The sequence below is a fragment of the Zonotrichia albicollis genome, chromosome 14 (genome assembly GCF_047830755.1).
Source record: "Zonotrichia albicollis isolate bZonAlb1 chromosome 14, bZonAlb1.hap1, whole genome shotgun sequence".
Lineage (NCBI taxonomy): Eukaryota > Metazoa > Chordata > Aves > Passeriformes > Passerellidae > Zonotrichia > Zonotrichia albicollis.
The window spans coordinates 13419982-13440673 of NC_133832.1; the positions used below are offsets into that span (position 1 = coordinate 13419982).

The window sequence follows — 20692 nt, forward strand, 5'->3', positions numbered from 1 at the left end:
GACATTTAACTGTGCCATGAGATGAGGCAGGAGTCATTTATAGAAGAAAGCTCTAAGTGGCCTTGACACACAAATAGAGTCAATTAACCTGCAAAGAGAAGTCAGGGGAACAGGCTGATGAAAAAGCAGCAGTTACATAATTTGTCCTGGGCTTGGTCTGTCTGTTCTCAAAGTCAGCAGCTTGTCCTACTGAGCAGTGTCTGCCCAGCCTCCCCTGGTCACCCCTCCTGCCCCAAGCAGCTCTACTGCACCCACATGCCCTGAAACACACCCTCAAACTCCCAATCCTAATCCGTCCCCCAAGTGCCAGGAGTCAGTCTTAAACTCCTTTGGGAAAACAGCCAAGGATCCCTCCCCTGCTGAGAGGGGACTCCCTTGTGCTGGCACCAGACCCCTCTGGCTGCACCATCCGTGTCCCGTCACGGCCACCTGGGTGCTGAGGCTGCACCGCCACTGACACCTGTGCAGATGTCACAGGGGCACTTACATCTGGGGGCACTTACATCCTCAGGGCAGTTACTCACATCCTCAGGGCAGTTACTCACATCCTCGGGGCAGTTACATCCTCAGGGCAGTTACTCACATCCTTGGGGCAGTTACTCACATCCTTGGGCTCCATCGTTGTCCTCTGCCGCCCGTGAGCCAGGTGACGCTGTTGGCTGGCATGCTGTGGCCTGGCACAGCCACATGTCCTGGCCTGGGTGACACTGTAGGTTGGCACAGCCATGTGTCCTGGCCCAGGTGACACTGTAGGTTGGCACAGCCATGTGTCCTGGCCCGGTGCCTCCAGCTTTAAGCCTTGATGGAGCACGTGGTGACCGTGAGGCAGTCGAGGGGTGAAAGCCCCTCTGAGGCAGCGCTATTGGTAACAAGGTGGTGACCAGGGTGGCCTCACTGCTGAGCACTTTTCTTACATCTAAATCTACATAATGTTACAGAAAGCACAAACAAGAGAAGAAGCAATTTTCTCTTGCAGCAGCCCAGACCCAGCTCAGCTGGGGTGGCTCCAGACCATGGTGAGAGGCAGCCCCAGTTTGTGCTGGCCAGGCAGCCCAGGACGTGCCGGGCACTTGGAAGAGAGCTGGGGAATCCAGGCTGCTGCCAAAGGGGAGCTCACTGCTGTATTATTGCACTGGGACATTCAAAATGGCATCTGACACGAATGCTGAAAGAGAAAAATTAACACACACACCACTGTTCTACAAAAGCTGCAGGCCTTTGAATGGGAGTTGATTCATTCTTCATGGTTATCTTCAAATGCACAGCTCTGATCTCCTCTCTAATCGCATCACAGACAGGGTCAGAAAGGAAGCATGGAAAAACACAAGCCAAGCAGACCACATCACATGTGTCTCCAAAGGTCTAAGGCACGAGAGAAACCAAAAGGCAGCATCTGGAAAGTTTTACTTTTTATTTTTCTAAAATACAAATGTCTGTCTTGTGTTAGTAACTTTAATATGATAGGCCAAGTGCATCCAGTAAAAAGGAGGCACTGGCTACAGAATTCAAAATACTGAATGTATTTTCTGGAAAGAAATTTATTCTGTTGATCTACACTTCAGATATAACATTGATTCAAATTCATTAGTTATTATTTTTACATCAGAATCTTTGAAGTTTGGGACTAATAAACTGGAACTTGAAAAGTTTTTAAAGTAAACTCCTATTAATGTGTAGATATGGATCCATAAAAAACATAACCAAGAATTTTATACACTTTATTAAAAGATCAAAAAATAAACAATAACAATATAGAAGTAACATACTAAAATGAGTAGCATTATGCACATTTCTAAAGCACGTACAAGCACTACAGCAATATAATGTGGCAAAAAGAAACATAAATTCAAAGCGTACACCCTGTTGGTAGCAGTTGAGGGAATGAACTATCCTGTTATGGAACTGAAATACTGCATTAACCTACGCCTGTCTGGATCCAATGATATTTTAATTTCTTACAATTCCACAGGGCTAAGTGTAATCATTTGTATATATCTTCTAAACTATTCCATTAAATTGATATCTAATGTTTCCCTTACATTATTTTACCAGAAATGCCTATGAAAAGAAGAATGTGCTTCAAAGATCTACTTTACACAGTACAGTATAAATGTTTTTATATATTTAAATTAAAAATTGACAATTTAGGAGAACATTCTCTCTTTGATTTAGTGATTGCCTAAAATACAATTCTCTGTTTATAAAAAAAAATAGTGATCTTTTGTCAGGTGATGTAATAAAGGGTGAGGAGTTGGTTCATTTTCATGATCTAAAAAAAAAAAATAAAACAAAGCTAATTGGAAAGAAAAAAAAATCCCATAATCCAATCTAAGAATGGTCTTATCATCCCCTCATCTGCTAGGATACAAAAGCCATGGCAACAAAATCATTTGGCTTCCACCACTATCAAATAGCATCTGTGTACAGTAATAAAGAACTGGAACCTTGTAATTCGGTGTCAGGTAATTCTCTCTGTTGTGTGTTTGGAAAAATAACTTCATTTTATTTAACAGTTGTGTTATTTTGCATGTTTAAATATCTCCTTTGAGAGGCATATAGAGTTATTTTTGATGATAGAGGATGTCAGTAAAGATCACTAGCAAAGATTTTAGCAGTGTTGTCATGATCATGCTCATACCCCGACAAAGATTGACCAGCTATGATTCATTTCACATAGTGCAAAATATTTTTTCTCTCATAATCCTAGAAATGAGAAAGAACTTGATTATAGAAACTGATGATGGCAAAGGGAAGCCATAATCGTGTGGTGGCTTGAACTAGCTGATTATTTTGTATTAAAATCTAGGTTATTACATAACACCACGGAGAGAAGCAACATCTGATTTTTCCTCATTTTAAAGACCCTGGGGCTGTTCCAATTCAGCAAACCATCACTTGCACAGCCCTGTGGTGCAGAGTGGGCTGGCTGGGCACACGCTGGCATTGCCAGGGGTTGGGAATGCTGGCCAAGGAACAGCTCCTGTGCTTGGCAGCAGCAGCTCAGCCCCCAACCCTGGGGCATCCAGCAAAGGGTGACAGTCACACTGGATGCCACCTCCCACCATTCTGCTCTGGGGGACTTGCCCCTCACTGCTTGAGTCAGGACCAGACTCATGGCAAAACCAGTTACTTTTCTGAAGCAAAACTGGGGCTTGGGTTTTGCAGAACAACAACAAAAAAAAGAACGTAAAAAAAATCCAACAAAAACCAAAACTTGTTCCAATCAAAAATAAATGGGTCAACACAGGCACTTCAGCTGCTCCAAAATCCCCCAGCACTGCAGAGTCCCAGCAGTACCAACACAAACAGGAGCAAGAGGCTGCTCACTGAGGACCCACAGCTTTGCCCTTGGTGGCAACTCTAAGGGGCTTGTTAGTCCCAGCCTGGAGCACCCAGCCGGCCACACTGCCACCAGCCTCCACCTCCCTGTCCAGCAGCACTACCTTGTGCCTCTCAAATCACACCATGGCTGTCACACAGCACAAAGAACTGGCCCCAGACAATCCCCACCCATTCCTGCCCATCTATGGTTCATCAGCTTCTTCCGTTTTGTTACCTTGCCCCAAAAGGTTAAAAAAAAAAATAAAAATCAAGAAGTTGTGACATTTCAAATTCACTCTGGGATTTAAAACACTCACCACAATGACAGTCACCTCCCACAGATAAACACTTCAAGACAGAAATAGGATTAGGTGCTAGGAAAAATGTGTGTGTGCTGCCACGGACCTACCAGTCCTAATAGGATTCACCGAGAACACAACCTATCAGAAACATGACCTGGGGTGTGTTTGAAAATGTAGGCTGATTAAAAAAAGTAATTTGAATCTTTGCTAGTGACCTTACTAATTAATTCCACACCGTTTCCCATTCTCTGTGCTGCAGGTTGGAGCTGACCTGTTATCAGTCTGCTGTATAATAAGCTATGGCAAACTACAAAGCTTTTACAACAGCAAAGCAACATCATGCTTTCAGATAAGTTTTATAGCAAAAAACTCCTCCTTTTCAAAGCCTTAGTAATACCTATCTCTTTTACAAACTTTTCCTGTATTATTACAGACTTTTTATATTCAAAATAAGTTCCAAGGATTTCTTTCGTGGACTATGTACATAAGTGCAAAAAAGGTGTGTCTCACACATTCGTACACTAACTGAATCAGTTTAACTGCAGCATATTTGTATCTTCAACACTGTTACGGGGTCATTCCACAATATTTTTTTTCTTATGTACAGTTTTTGCTAATATAAATTAGTATTAAAATAGTTATATGCTTAATTATTTAGCCCTGATCGTAACGTAATCGTGTGAGTGTTCAATTTCTGGAGAAAAGAAAATTGCAGGCAAAGCTACAGTACTGAAACTGATTAATTCTGAATTGCCACCGTGTGAATGGATGTGAAATGAAAGCAAGACCAGTCACTACGCTGTAAATACAGGCTGCTGCGTTCCCCAAGTGAAAATACTGTGGAATAACCCTTGCCACACAACAATTTCTACAAGCTATAAAACCTGACTCTAAATCCATGTGTTGTAAACTTCTTGACTGAAAAAGTGACCTTAAAGACACAAATTCAGCGTTCACATGGGACTTTGGGATTTTAAAAATATTCAATCATATCTTTATCTGACAGTATCGAACTGTACCTTTAACAAGCTCATACTGTTACACATCACTTTTAATTTACATGTGAAAATTTCACAAATAATGTATACAAAGGTAGCCATGTTGTAGTTTTGTTGCCATAGCAACAACAACTTAATATAATTAGTTAACAATGAATCTATCATTGTAGGAGTTACATACAAAGTTAATTTTGTTCTTAAACTGTAAACTATACAAACTAGTTATGGACTGTATTCTATACCTTACCATGCTTCAGTGTTGGTTTAGAATATAACTAAATGGGCTGAATACATGTATTAAAAATTTTAAACTTTCTCTAACTCTCCTTCAAAATTAAATTCATTAGTTACTAAAGATATCAAAAAAAGCAATAATGAAAACCTTAAAAACTAATGGTAGAGAAATGAAAATATATGACATGAATTAATGCGTTGTAGCCTAGTAACAATGAGTTGTAGCTCTATTTACATTTGGATTAGGCTATCAACTATTTTTTTTTTAAAGTTATTACAGTCTTTAACATACAGTATATACTCTAAGGCCTTCAACAGGCACATGGTAAAATCAGGTCAATATCAAACTAAATCCATTCAACAGGAATGGGAAATTAGATTTTCCTCATAAATTTCACCTTTTTCAATTCTCATGTCTGTGAAATGTACAAGGGATAAACAAAACGAGGACTCCAGTTTCTCAATCCTTGTGTACCCGGCGTGTCCTAGAGCTACTCCTACCGCGTGCCAGCGCCAGCCCTGGCCGGGCCAGGGGACGTCACCGTGTCCTGCTCCGGCCGCCTGTGCCACCGAGGTGCCCCCGGCTGCGGTGCCAGCCCCGCGGGGTCCCCGCTGCAGGGGACAGCGGGAGGAGCAGCGGGAGCAGCAGCAGCGGGACCCCAGCCCAGCCCCAGCGCCGCGGGAGGAGCGCGTCGGGAAGCGGCGCGGGCTGCCCGGGGAGGTAACGGCTTCTAGAACGTTGCGATGCAAAAATACACAGTCAAAAATCATCGGCTAAAAATTTCCAACTAAAAAACATGGCTGATTGTGAAATCATGTTCCAAATTACTAAAAACACTGTATTTAACAAAAATAATCTTAATAGTTTTATGAATCCATTTTATTTTAAATCCCTCTTTTATTGTCTGCTTATGTTACAGTTTAGTAGTAGTACTTTTTATTGAAACTACTAACAACCTTTTTTCGTGAAAATGATCAATCTCAGCTTTCATTTTCCCTCTGCATGACCCGTTTTATCCAAGTTTCAGCATTTCTTGCATATTGTTTGCATAAGGCTGAGAGAAATGGACAAAGAGAAATAACTTTGGATAAATAAAAAATATAGGTTCATGGAAAGTGGGAAGCTTATAAAAATGTCACTAAAATTATATTGATTTAAACAAACTTACATACATCTCTTGTCAAATAAAGGATGATATTCATGCTTTTATGACATTTGTTTAGAGTCACTAACTAGCTCGGTGACTTTGTAATAGTCTATTTAGGAAATTTATAGTCTGGCGACTGGTTTTTTTTCTTTTCTTTCTTGAACAAAGAAAATTAGAGCAAGTCATTGCACAACTAGTTTAAATAGTGCTACCTCAAAATGGCATTTTTGCCGAGATTGTTTTGAATTTGGTGAAGTTTAGTGCTTCAAGCTTTTCTTTCCTTAAACTCATTTACAAATTAACTCTAAATTTGCCAGCAATATAAAAACTGTTGTGGCACCTAATATAACTACCCTGAACATCCCTCATTGGACCTCTTTAATAAAAAATAATCCTTAAACGCCTTTTTTTTTCAGTGCTTTAAATGTGACATGAAAACAGCTGTATTCTAGGTTTACATTCTATGCACATCTATGCCAGATGTTTAAGTCGATAAATAAAATAGGAGGTTACATCAAAGTTTCAAGATATACAAAAATCCATTTAGCACTGAAAAAATTTCAACCTCCTTGAACTCATAAAGCCATACAAGCTTGAATGCATCCTTTCTGGCTTAAGAAGATCAGCTCTGTTCTTTGTTGAGGCACTGGCACAGGTTGTGCAAAACCCATTTTTGATACACAAATAATTTCAAACAGGAAGTACTCAAATCCACTTTTTCCACTAACAATGTTATGGTTTTGGGAAACAGAAACACAGTGGTGAAAAGAACAGGTATGTGGTCACCAATACAAATGAGAGTCACTGATTTCACCCCTCTGCTTGTGAGCACAGATGGCTGGGGAACATCCACGGACACAAGCGACCGTCAAAACTCAGGGTCCATAAAAGAGGTCTTGGGGGGATGGTTTTTTCCCCTTTCTATCAGGGTTTGGTTCAAAGTCTACTGAATTGAACAAAAAGATTCCTCAAAGCCTTAATGAGCTGGGCTCCTCAAAGATTCATGCTATGAGTGAGTCTCCATGGGCAGATGGTCAGAGCCTGCCCTGGGCTCACAGGCTGCGCCCTGGGTGTGCCACCATCACTCGTGGCCCATGGAGACACACATCCAGCAAACTGTCTGTGCTCATACTGCAGGAGGGAGAACAAGGAATATCTAACCTAGGCCAAGGAACTGGGAAAAGAGAAGAAAATCTAGTGTCTGAATTTGGCACTCTACAGGACCACTCTGAGCTCAGGGTGGTCACCCCTCCAGACACTGTGAGCTGGCCTCTTGCTTGATTCTCTCTGTATGGAGTTTGTGGATTTACAGCAGCAAATCCACCTCTTCCATAATGCCAATGATACTGTAGAGCTATGATAGGGATGAATTTGGCGGGATCCTCAACCCAAATGCATTTCTGCAGCCAGATTGTTCAGCAACGCAGCATAACGACAGGCGGGGCTGTCCAGGGTGCACGGGCTGAAATGGTTTTATTCGTGCGTATGAAAAGGAGGTATTGAGAACTAGCCCTTGTTGTGCAACAAACATTGCTCTTGATCAAGTAGAAGGTGCCAAAATAAATCCACTGACTGACAGGAACTCCATTAAGACAAATGTTTATCTTCAGCAGAAAGCTTATGCTGAGCTTTTTGCTGCTTTGTTACTGCTGTGTTTGCTTTAAAGGGCCAGAGATCACAGGGATGGGGGAAATAATCACCCACTTATGGAAAATGGTGATTAAATAAATGGGGCATGCTGACAAAATTTCAACAAGAGACACATATAAGATTTCAGGCCAAAATGTTTCAGCATGCTTGGTGGAGACAAGCCCCAGGGCTCGGTGCTGCCCAGCCTGGGCTGAGCCACGGCCCCGGGCCCTCCCCAGCCAAGGGCTGGCACCTGCTCCTCTCCAATGCAATGAGCTTTTGCCCAACTGAAGCTGTCTCACTCCACCACCATTTTTTTGTTGTTTGTTTCAACTGCACCATGAGAACAGCGAGAGAGATTGTGCGCCGTTTGCAGCTGAGAATGCACTTCAATGGACAACAGAGCTGCAGAAATCCCTTGATGCTTACCCCTGTCTGAGCAAATTGTTCCTGTCCCCTTACTGAGCCTGGGCTTTTGTGTTTGTTTTTTTTCCCCAAAAGTTTCCAGAATCAGCTCATTGTATTGAAAGAAGAACCCTGAACCGGACTAAAATGATAGCTGTCTTTTCACATCACTTGTACTAAAAATTTGGAGACTATCTGAAGGCAAGTTTTAAATGATAAAAGGAGCATTTAACATAAGCAACTTTAGCTGACATTAACAGCAAAATCCAGCAAAGGGCAGAACATTCTGTGTCGTGTTTTTCAAGCACATAATTCCTGTTTCCCACAATAACATTTTTAGTAAAAAACAAACAAAACCCCATAAAACCTACAGTATATGAAAACTTAAGACATAACAATAATGAAAAAATGGTATTGAGTATACTTGATAATGATGTACACTTTAAAACAAATCAATAGACTATGATGTAAACAAAACAGTAAGATAACACTTTAAAAACAAGACAAACATTTATCCATCGATAGTATACAGTAAACCAACAGTCCGCTGTGCAGATGCACTTATCATGATGGTAGTCATAAAATGATTAAGTGTGTTAAAGTAATGTGTTATAAAAGTCTATTATAATTTCCTACTTGTATATCTCATATAACAGAGCGCTGTTTGTTAATTGTTTCTATAGTGCTTTTTTTTTTCTTTTTTTTTTTGACATTCCCATTGATCAGTTTTTGGTTAACATGTAGGCTGCAACAGGCTTACTGTAGAGGTGGTAGAGAATGATAGAGGGAAGAGGGGAATATATACAGAAAGGCCATGCGCAGCTTCCCACCAAGAAGTCCTGGTGCTCCATAATTTTACTGTTCAGAATTTCAACATGGTCTGCTGCAGGGGAAAGAAAAGAACAACAAAGAAATTGTGAGAAGTTAATACATCTATATTTTAAAAGTCATTCTAGTGCGTTTACATCCTCAATATGTTGCCCAAGAAGTTGTCATTAGTGTGTTGCAGACAGACATTTTATTCCATTAATTTTCTGATGTAGGGAGAAATTGTCAATAACATACTTGGCATCCTCTTAAATCTGCACTTCTCTCTCTTTCACCCAATGACAGGGCAAATAGTGAAAGAAGGAGGTGAACAAATAATAGTCTTGATTTTTGGATGGGATGCCAAGTAGAGGGTGGCTAAGGAGAGGGCCAAAGGAATCTCTGATCTGTGTTAGCTCTTGTTTCCTTTAGACAGTCACATTAAATCTGATCCTAAGGATTTAGGCAACTGAGCCCAGAGATCAAACACTGACACAGAAACCCTGTGCTCAGGGCCCCTCTTCTGGGAGCAAATTGCCTCTTTGTGATGTACTCATGAAAATCCTCCACTGAAGAACCCAACAACTCATCTCCTGCAGAGCTAGACCAATCAGTCTGGCTACCAGGACTACTTCAACCATGGAGGGAAAGAAAAACATCTGTCAGAGCAGCGAGGGCTTCAGTTACCAAAGCCCCACTAAGGGAAAGTCTCCTGAAAAAATGTTGAAAACATTCAAGATGAAGCTCTTCCAATCAAATTATCTCCTTATTGGGGGTACAGGCTGTTCTACACATGTTATGGAAATGGGTTAACATGTCATGTCTGTCTGCCATTTGGAACAGCAGTACAGTCTAAGCTGAACATTTTCACTAATGTGGACAAGCTTGGTGTCACCCCTCATGAACAGGGTCCACAGCCACAGTCAGCAGGTCATGTATACATATGGTATTTAATTAAGGTCAGCAGAGATAAGGGCCACCACTGAAAAAGTAGCTTCTGTTGATTGCTAATAGATATCATTACTGAATTGCTTGCCAAATTAATTTCCAGTATTTAAGGACTTGCCTGTAATATGTGACCTAAGGAAGAAATGGGTTTGCATATCTGCATATACGAAATGGCTGCTTTGAGAAAGACCTCTTGTTAAATTGGTTGAAGTCTCTTGAGGTAAAAAAACACACAGCCAAGAACTGAAACTACCCAGAGCTCATGAACATCAGCTAAAATTCACAAAGAAAAGCAATGGAAAAATGACACTGCTGCTATGGCTGTGAAATACTACTCTGTAACTCCAAGGTCAAATTCCTTCATCACTCCCCTCAGAGAAAACTATCATCTTAGGGAAGCCCAGGATCTGCAGGTGAAGTGAAGACTATGTTGCTCATGACATTTATTCTGGTCTCCAACCCACCATGAGCCAGGCCCTCTCTGCAGCTGACCAGCAGAGTTCTGCCCAGACTGAGCCAGCCTTGCAGATGCACAGCAGCTGCTGCTGACCCAATCCTGCTTACCCCAGGAAAGAAAATATGTCACTGACAGCAAAAGAGAAGTTACACCTTTTCAGCTGACTCATTACCAGAGCAGTCTTTGCCATCAGCACTGCAAATCCCTGAGGTATCTGCAGGCAGCTGAGAGCTGTGCAGAGCCCTGTAAACCTGTAAACAGAGCCATGGGGCTGGGGGATGCACAGAGAGGCTGTGACCACCACAACACAGGGACCTGAGACACAGGAAACTCATTATACACCACAGGGCTGGTCTGTGTCTGTGCTGCAGCAGCTGAATTCCGGTGGAGTCAGCAGAGCATGAAGCCAATGGGGTCCCATGGGCTCAGTCCCTCTGCCTGAGCCAGCCCTGTGCTTAGGGGATGCAGTGCCCATGTACAAATCAATTCACCATAAAGAGAAATACCAAAAAGGAACTTACTCTTCTATTGGGAACTTCTACATCTGTGAAACAAACATGCTGCTACTCAGTTCATCTACTGATAACTGGGATATCTACAGCAAAAAAAAACAAAGAACACAACACATTAAAACATTGCCTTGAGATCAGGCTGTTCATTCTGTCTTCAGCATTAGATTAATATGTACATCAGTGTCTTATAAAACAGGATCCACTCCCAAGTCTTTATTTTGCTACACTTAAAGAACAATGTAGCTGCACCACTACTGATGCCTTGTGGAATACCTGGTGATTGTACTGGGATTTTAACTCCATAGACTACAAGTAAAACAGAAATGCCCTGAAACTATCTGGCTCAAACAGGACTCACACAGCCACAGAGCAACGCTGCACAGCAATTTCTGCTTTCCTCTCATGACCAATACAAGTCTGAGTAAGACCTGCTCTACCTGAAAATAACAACAAAGCACAGAAAAAGACTGGCAATTCCTACTGCGAGCAGTAAAACACTGCCTAGGACTTATGCAGGCAAAACTCCTACTGAAATCCTCATGACCTCACACCAGCAAAAGCCTAGAGGATGCCCCCAGAGATATTACTGGTATTCAGCATGGATAACAGCCTCCTACAGAGCAAAGTGACACCCCGATTCCTTTGCAATAGCTCTAAACCTGAGAGCATGACAAATAAAAATGCTAAAATTAGTCCTGGGGGAAAAATTTTTTGAAAAGTGTTTGAAATGTCTCTGGTCTAACTGGGAGAAGCTGTGTCACACCAAATTATCAGGACGCATCACTAGGACAGGTTGTGCATATACAGTTCAGGACTGGTGCAGAAGCAGCCATCACACTCAGTATCTTCAGAGGAAAGTTTTGGAGAGAATTATGGCTTGGCACACATGCATGGAATCCTGTACACTTATGGCAGTGCTACAATGGCACGTACTGCACATCCAGAGTCCTCTCTGTAGGGATGGGTGACATGCTATTGGCATAAAAAAAACTTTTCACAGTCTCACTCCCGATTTTTGGTTGTTTGGGGATTTTTTGGTATTTTTTGGAGTCCAATTTTGTGGTGGTGGGGGAAGCCACTTTATATTTCCACTTCCACTTTCCAGTCCAGAGAGAACAAGCCAAAATACCACAGGGAAGGATGCTCGGGGTGGTATTTCTGCTTGAGACTGAAAGCAGAAGCGCTGCAGGTCTTGCGTGACCCCACACTCGGCAGGTTGTGTTTGGAGGAGCCGGGGGGAGGTGTGGTTTTGGAGGAGAGCCCTCGGCCCTGCCAATCGCCCATCCCTACGCCCCGGCCGGGCAGGCGGGAGCGGCCCCTCTCCATCCCCGGCCTCACGCTCGCACACACGCACACGCTGCCTCTGCGGGACGGACCCCGCACGGGATCCAGCCCTCGCCCGGTCCTCAAGATCTGAACACGTGAAAGAAAGCCATTGAAAGGGCCAAACCTGATTGGCGGTAGCTGTTGCAGCGAAGGGGACGCTGGTGGCAGGAGTTGTTGCTGCAGACACAGTGGTGGGCGTAGCACCGTGCATCATGGGCACTTTCGGAAGGGAACCATGGAAGCGACATACAGGAGGGTGGAGCGTATATATATTTTGTTTGTTTGGTTGGTTTTATGTAACCATGGCAACATGTGGTGGATTTGGGGGCGTGGCAGGAATCACAGCAACAAGCCATGTGACATCGTCATGAAGGACACATCGGGGCGCAGCATGCAATCACAGTGCAAAGCAAGACAGCGTTGGGAAAAAAAATAAACAAGAGAGAAGGGGAAAAGCCAATTACAATTATAATTAAGGAAAAAACCAAAACATTCTCAACACTTAGTACATTTATAAGCAGAACAATGATGTATTAGACTCCAAGGGCCAAATTTCCAAAGGGGGGAGAGGATGGGTGTGCTAGCAAAAGCCCACGTCAGCTCGCACCCGTGGGGAGTTAGACACAGCCAGTGCACGTTCCTTTGGGTGGGGACATTTTGGCAAGCGCACCCTCCCGCCCACCTGGGAAAGCTTGTCCCCTTCCCTCCCCACCCCGTCCCCGCCAGCAACCAGAGGTACATGATGCACTTTGCAGCGGCTGCCGCAGCCCTTTCACCAGGTTTTCTCGCCTCTCTCTAGCAGGGACAATGTTTTGGCACGGGACAGAGCTGGAGGCACGGCAAACGAGCGGCTGGCAGACTGAGCTCTCTCCGTACAAATTCAGCATGCTCCCTTTCCACCCTAATTCTATAGGATTTGGCAAAACTCCCCTCTTGCAGGGTGGGAGGATGGAGAGGGGAAGGGACAGAGAGGGGGAAAATACACAAATGCATCTGAACAGCTACAATTCGCAGGAAGAGCATCCGAAAGGACAACACGGCAGCAGGGAGCTTGGCAGCCTCCTGAAGCTGCACGTCCTGCAGAGCACAGTGCTGGAAGGGATGCTCTGGTGCACACACGGGCATCCCACACACCCAAGGGGAATTTGTGGGGTCGAGGAGCCCAGAGGAAGGCCCAGCCATCCCCACAAACATGCGGTGGGGAAGCAGACTTGCCTTCCCCTCCACCCCAGCAGCACGGCCAGCCCCAGCAGGGAAGGAGCGTGCGCCTGTGGCTGGGAACGCTCCAGCCACGAGATGTTGGAACGTGTGGGTTGGGGTTTCCTACAGGCAGAGGTGCATTTGAGGGACTCCGCTCCCCATCATGCAAGCAATGTGTTCTCCCTGTACTACAGGGATAGGCAAGTTCAAGAGCAGAGTGTTTAGCCATTCATGCCAGAGCTTCCAGACCTGCTCTCAGAAAGCCTTGCACCCCCCCAGGGCTCCTGCCTCTCTCCCTCTGGCTAAAGCAGGCACACACCTGGATGCTGGTAGTCTTGCATAACCTTGGCTAGAGGATGAAAGCTCAGCTTTCACCTGCCCTCCTGCGCCCAGCAGCTGTAGACAAGAGGGGAAGGTCCTCAAAGGCCTGCAGAGGTTTCATCAAGACCCAGATGCTGAGCCTGAACAGAGTGGATCCCTAATGAGCACAAACTGCCTCCCTTTATCCCACGTGCACCTGCAGTGGTACCTCCCTATGCTCTCCTGTACCTGCACACCTAACACTGTCCTACAGAGATGACTCTCCAGCCAGTCCATGGTCCAAACCCTGCTTTTCTCTTGCTGTACAAGCAGCACCCTGCTCTGGCAGAGGGGCTGACCCCAGATGTGCTCCTCCTTAGCACCTTGTTAAACCAGTCTCCTAAAATATCCTCAGAAGGACAACTAAAAATCCAAACTTAAGGCCGCCTGTTGCTTGATACAAAATAAAACAAAAATAAGCCAACAGGATCCTCCCACTTCTATTTCCTTGTGTCAGATGACTTAAATGGGTTGTAAAGACATCTAAGTGACAGATTCTTGTCTCTGAAGCGGAACTAAATAGGGGTGGGAACACATCACCTTGGATTCTCTTATTGTAAGTCACATGAAACACTGCACTGCACAGAAATTAAAAGGGATACAACCATTTAAGCCTCAAATAAGACAGCGGACAGACAGTCACACCATTCAGCCACCCAGGTTCTCACTGATGCATACTAACTTGCAGTCTCTTTCAGATTAGGAAAAGTTGAGAAGTTTGTGTAGAAAAACCTACCAACGCTTGCAGTGGGTGTCATGCACAGAACTGACCCTGCACACCATGCATTGAAGCGTGGAAAGATGAACAAAAGGGATATTTCATTAGTGAAGCTTCAGTGTTAGATATCACTTTAACTAAAAAGCAGGTATTCTCTTTGCAGCATTCAGTATTTAAGCACATGCAACCAGATTCTGCATATTGGTACATCAATAGTTTAAACTCAGTTTAAAGAGATCATAGCAAACCAAATTAATTCTTTAATTCTTGCGTAGTAGAGAAAAAACTCCTCCCACCTTGGTATTAAATGATATGACTGATCCCAGAAATCAGGGTTGTTTGCGATTTTTTGGGTTTTGGGTAAGATGACTTCTTTCTGATTGTGTCAACAGAAAACAAATTGCCCTTAGAAGAATGTCACACTCATGTTAAAATTGACTTTCCAAAAGCAATTTACTCCCGCAACCAGGGATCGTGATTCAAAGTCTCTAGTTTAAGCTGAAAGAAGCATTTATTTTTCTGGACTCGAAAAAATTGCAGCGGTGATGCAATTTTCAAGAGACAGCCTGACTCCCCCCTGCCATGGCAACCCATGATGCTGATCTCTCAACAACTGAACAGGAGATACTAAGAAAAGCAACAGCTCCCCTCCCCTCCCCACAGTGAGAGCTGCGACGTGCCACCTCTCTGCTTTGCTCCCTGAGCACTGCCAAGGCTGAGCCCAGAGCTGGAGCCTGATGTGTAACATAAATTCATCACAGACCCGTTCTCTGACTGGAAATTTGCTGCTCTGCCCAGCATTAATGTCTTCAGACAGAGCAGGTGCCAGTAAGCAGCCCTGTTATGCATCAGCCCTGTGCGTAATTTCATTGCCATGATCTCAGTACCAGCGCAGCGAGGACTGGGCACAGCTGATTTATGGTGCTCCATCAGAAATTCCTGTCCTAATGTCAACTTTGGCAACTGTGACCTTGAGGAGGAGCAGTGTGTAGCCAGCTGGGGACTTGGCATTCCCCAAGGTGTCCATGTTTCCTGAAGAAGTATTTCACTTGGCACCTGTCAGAGCTGTGCTAAGGTCAGCTGAGCCCAGCCTTTCCAAGGTTTTGCAGAGCACAAGGTAAAAGGCCACTACTCCATCTCTCTGCATGAGATTCTGCTTCCCTGGAAGAACATCTTGGTAGCTGCTGAGTTCTGAGTGTTTCCAAGGGCTCTCATAACAGAAAGGCCACATGAGCACAGGGTTTAGGTCCCTGCCCCCTGGACCCACACTCCACCTTGCTCTCAGGACCAGATTGTTTCTAAAGTTTTTCCCCTGACCCCAAAGAACAACAGTGCCAAGGTGCAAGTCCACTGTGTGTTCACCTCCAGGGGTCAGCCCAGAGAAACACTCTGTGTATTTTTGTAAGCATCATCTGGTAAGTAAATACAGCATTAAACATTAAAAACACAGGGCATTAATTTTCCTATGGTACTCTGAACGATAATAATGATACTAAAATATGAGCTATCTGAAATATTCCTAATTCAGCCACTTATAATACTTTCCACTCCAAGCAGGTTTTGTTTTCCATTTGGCTGCAGTTAATTGGCCAGTCAGAAGACAGTCACATCTGCCACATTAATATTTCCAGTTCTATAAGAATTACTGAACTGCATCTTTCAATTTAACTCTGAGACCTTAAAGGTACAATAAAAGCTGGGAGTTAAATTGCTTTTAAAAAGCTTAGGGTATTGTACTAGTCAAAAGACAAGGAAGAGGGAAATATATGCCTTTAAAGAGGATTATATAATTTGTATTTACTAAAGACTAACCATTCCCTCTATAAACATCACAGCTGCTGCAATATGTAGGTCAGTGAGATACAAGCTCAGGGAGGTGCCTACAGCCTCAAAAGAGCAGCCATAGAGGTCTACAGACATTTTAACATGAGTCCAAAAGAGCACTACACAAGAGTCAAAGAATTAATTTGGGATTAACCAGTTGAACCATAAGGAGGAAAAACAGAAAGTATGAATTCAAGAAACATGCAGACATTGTTCTTAGTTTGACTGCTTAAAAAAAAACCCCAAACCACACAAAAAGGGCTAAGAAGGATCTTTACATGTGAAAAGCTCTAAATTGTAGTAGGTGAAGGGAAAAAAGTCAAACAACAGATGTTAATTTTTCATCCATTTTTAACATGAAACTACACACCAATATTCTTTTGCTAAAGACTCTTACAAAACTGCTCATTAGCTGAACACCAAGGTCATAAAATAAACAACCATGATGATGGGAAAGCAAGGACACACTTACCTGTAGGGATGAATGTAGGCTGTTGCAACTGCATGTTGGCTAGAGCCTGTTGGTAGTGGAAAACGCTTGGGTTAAAGACTGTGGTGGCACCATTGTTTTTTTCAAGTGCTGGCCTCTTTGGTAAAGGTTGAAGTGCACCAGGCGGCAGGGCCTGTGGATAAGGGAGTCATTAAAGACAAGTGGAGTAAATAAAGGGGCCCAGATGTAGGTCAAGCATGCAATAAATAACAGGGGGTCTTGGCTGCAAATCACCTGCAACTCTATCAACTTAGCGAGACAGGAGAGAGAAGAGCAGCTAAGTCACAGTAGGAGCAGGAGGTGAAACAACAGCTTCACTAGGTAAGCAGTTAGTGAAGGCACCAGGAGGAGGGGCAGAGTCCAGAAAGAGGAGGGATGCTAAGGAGCTTTTCAGCAGGACTGACTTGGGTACAGAGGGAGAAAAAAGCACTGGGAAAAGGAAGGGGAGAGGTGGTCACCTGGACAGGATGCTACAAAGAGCAGTTGCAGGCAACAAGCATTAAAAACCCCAAAAGAAACAGAAAAATATAGTAGATGACTATTGAAAACCCAAGAAGATTAGCATAAGCAACAAATACCATGGAAAAAAAAATGGATGCTTGCCTCTGGTTCAACACCTGCCTACATGTATGTGTGCATGTGTGGAAGCGTGCACACTGTGCAGCCAACCCATTTGTCCAGATGGTAAAGCTGTAGCTGTTGCCAATTACACACATAACTTTACATTCACAATAAAATGCATTTCCACTTGTTAGTAGAGAGGCTGAGCAACATGGTCAAGACCAGGCCTGATTCTCCACTGCTCACACCAGAGGCACGGCCCACCACCAGCAGATTTGGACCAGATCCCACTTTATAGAAGGTGGCCTCCATCAGTCAAATACTGCTCACTCATTATTAACAGTGGAAAAAGCCATTGACAAATCCCTTCTTTTCATTCTATCACACCACCGGGCTTCTTCCAGCCCGTCAAACCTGTTTCATGATCAGACTTGGTAAAAAGCATTAACCCAACTCAGGAACTTTTCTCAGTGAGTTACTCATCATTCATCCAAGCATGTCTCAACAGCAAAGTAGTATGTCAGGTTCTTAAGAGACAGGAATGTTTCTAATGATTTACAGCTTTTCATTGTACCCAAGTAAGAAACCACACTTTTTTCTCCACATTGTGATAGAAAAGGGTCCTTTTTAATTATGCCCCGCAGTCCTTTTGCACGTAACACTCCCATTGACGTCAATGAGATTTACGCACGTGGAAGTCATGCAGAATCAGGTCATTTCTGACTAGTTGTTAGTCTGTATCATGTAGCAAAGCAATGGCTGAAAAACAGGGTTATCACTCCTACTTTTATTTTAATAGGTCACAAATGAATGGTAGGCAATGGACAAGGTTTGGCTAATGAAGGGTTAAAGCTACAAACACACAATACTCGGAAGGAAAGACAAGTAAAGAGATTTTAAAGCATTATGAAGTTCAACACACAACAGAATGTAAGTGAAAGCTTGCAACAGTTTGTCGCCATCTAGAAACAGGTTTCACTTTAATTTGCTATAGGAGACTGCTCATCTGAGAAATGTTAAGCAACATACTTCCAGGCAAAACATTACTCCATCCTATCTCTACTCACATGGTTGCTTTTGGGTGGTTTTAATATTAAAAAAGAAAATGAGAAGAAATTGCATTTGCAAAACTGCCCTCAGACATGCACACATCCTTTGCCTATGCTGGTGGGCATCCACTCTCAGCCCCAGGATTTAATTTTCCCAGATTTCTTCTGGCTGCTACCAAAAGACAGAAGTCAAAGATGGGACAATATTCTCAGACACAGACACCAAAATCTTTTACTTAAGATCCATATTTTAGGATGATGTACGAGTTTTCATTTCTAGGTAAGCTTTCATTGGTATCTGTGTTAAATCTGCCTGTTATCTACCACTTGTCTATTTAATGATGGCTACGTGAACGTTCCTCCAGGCACAGGACAGAGCTGCAGCTTACACAGTCTGGAGTAGTTTCATGTACATCACAGAGGTTTTACAGCTTTAGAACAACTCAAGAACTTGCTACTTAAATTCAGGCTCCTTATGGTTTCCAATTGCTAAATAACCCTTTTCAGACACTTCCAAAATCTGCCTCAGAAGAAGAATGTACTAATTATAGCAAAGCAACTGCACCAGGCACATAATGGACTTTTGACTCCCTGCTTCTTGGCCAAAGGCTGTCACCAGCCCAAACCCCACAATGGCAGTGCCAAGAGCAGAACAGCTGAAGGCTTTGAGACCTTGCTGTCTTGTCCTGGCACATCACAGGACAATTCCAAAGCACAGCACTGCTGTCAGAGGAGATAACAGCAGGCCCCAGGGATGTCAAGACACATCAGACTATCCCATCACCTCTCCAGCATCACCCTCCCTCCTAACCAGCTACAGTCCCGTGGGAGCAAGGGAAAGAAAGGAACTATGGCAGCCTCACTGTTGCTCCCTCAACAGCAGCCAGGTGGAGAAACACAAATAAATGCAATATTTCCAGAGTGTTCTAAAGAAACAAGCACTCTGCAGCAGCTCCTGTGCCATGGGATGTGCAGCTCTCATGTGGGCTCTGTGGGCAGGGGAGTGAGGAACCCATCCTGATCTGCTGCTGGTTTGAAGCAGATCCCCTCCAGCCCAGCAGCTGCAGGAGTGTTCCCACAGGATACAGGAAGATGTATGGGCTCCTCCTGTTGCCAACTGATCTTATTTTAGATACCAAGGTGTAGGAGGGCCCAAGGACACAGAACAATCTGGCTTCAGCCCTTTTCCAGCCTGTGTGCTGAGGTAAGAGCCTCAGGAATATGCTCACTGAAAGGTCCATCTATAATGCCTTGAAGAGACATCTAAAACTGCACATGATGAAGCGGGGCCCATACAGCTGCTGCAGGGGAGGCTGGCAGGGACACAGCACAAAACAATGTCTCTCATTTGACACAGGCTACAATTTTTGTATCACCCAGGACCTGCAGGAATTGTAGCAGCTCCAGGGGATACAACATTTCTTTCTTGCACCACGTCCTAGTTCTGAAGGAATCCTACAAGCAGGATATACAAAAGGCAAGAGACACTCCTCACCACCAAATTCTGTAGCCAGTGTCACACTCCTGCAGAGGAATTAGACTAAACCCTCCTAGCAAAGAACTTGATGAGTTTACCTCATCCAGCTGCTTGTGCTTTCCCTCTGGACAAGCTCTGACCACCATAACTACAGCAGCAGCTCCTGGACAGTAACTTTTCCTAACTTTATTTTTTCCCTGTGTATTTGCATACATGGGTACGCAGCCTTTGCAGCAGGATCTGGCCATCTGCACCAGTGAAAGGGTTAATTCAGTCTAGAATCCATGTGATAGTCCTGCACCGATCCAAACTAACAATTTCCACTAATTAAATGCCAGGCAGCCTCCCATTTTTAGGCTGGGAAAGCCACATTCCTGCTCAAATGAGAATCTGAACAAAGAGGCTTGTGCCACTGCTCTGCATGGCATGGAAAGCAATTCTTCAGCAAGAGTGACACATAAAAACACACTTCATGCTAAAGTCAGAATTTCCCACGTGCTGGTTTACAAACGTCTCGTTATTTTTTACAAGACAAGAACTGGATTAAATCTTTGCAACAAATAATTTAATTGTACCTCAAAGTTCCCCTCAGCTCTCTATCTCCTGGGACTAGATCACACTTTCACCCTTCTGCACTCAGCAAGGAGGGGCTGGGTCTGCTGCCAGGCATGACAAACAGAATTATCTGAGAGAGGGCAGAGGTAGCACCCGTTCCCTGGCAAGCAGCAGAAGCCAAGTGAGCAGTTTCCTCTGAAGACCAAACATGCTCTTATCACCCATGAAGGGTTCAGAGGAGGTGACATATCCTAACAAGTGGCTGCCAACCCTTGATGGGTCAGAGCGGGAAGGCTCATACAAGCAGCTTCTCTCAGAGGGTTTGTTCAGTGGGGGAGCAATTATGGGCTCTCCCCCTCTCTGCCAGACTG

The 20692-nt window shown here is 43.9% G+C and overlaps 1 protein-coding gene across 19 annotated transcripts in view; it reads right to left on the minus strand.

The window, feature by feature from the left end:
• Nucleotides 1–1702: 1702 nt before the first annotated feature.
• Nucleotides 1703–20692, minus strand: part of MBNL3 (muscleblind like splicing regulator 3) — a 93013-nt gene continuing 74023 nt past the window's right edge. For 14 of the 19 annotated variants that reach the window (XM_074551628.1, XM_074551622.1, XM_074551626.1 and 11 more), the window contains 5 exons: nt 16662–16812; nt 14384–14419; nt 12212–12306; nt 10771–10844; nt 1703–8920 (listed from right to left, as the gene is read on the minus strand). In XM_074551628.1, coding sequence (XP_074407729.1) covers nt 10788–10844; nt 12212–12306; nt 14384–14419; nt 16662–16812 — 339 coding nt within the window. In that variant the 3' untranslated portion in view covers nt 1703–8920; nt 10771–10787. The remainder of the gene's footprint in view (nt 8921–10770; nt 10845–12211; nt 12307–14383; nt 14420–16661; nt 16813–20692) is intronic. The other 5 variants (XM_074551618.1, XM_074551629.1, XR_012582732.1 and 2 more) reach the window with 3 other exon arrangements.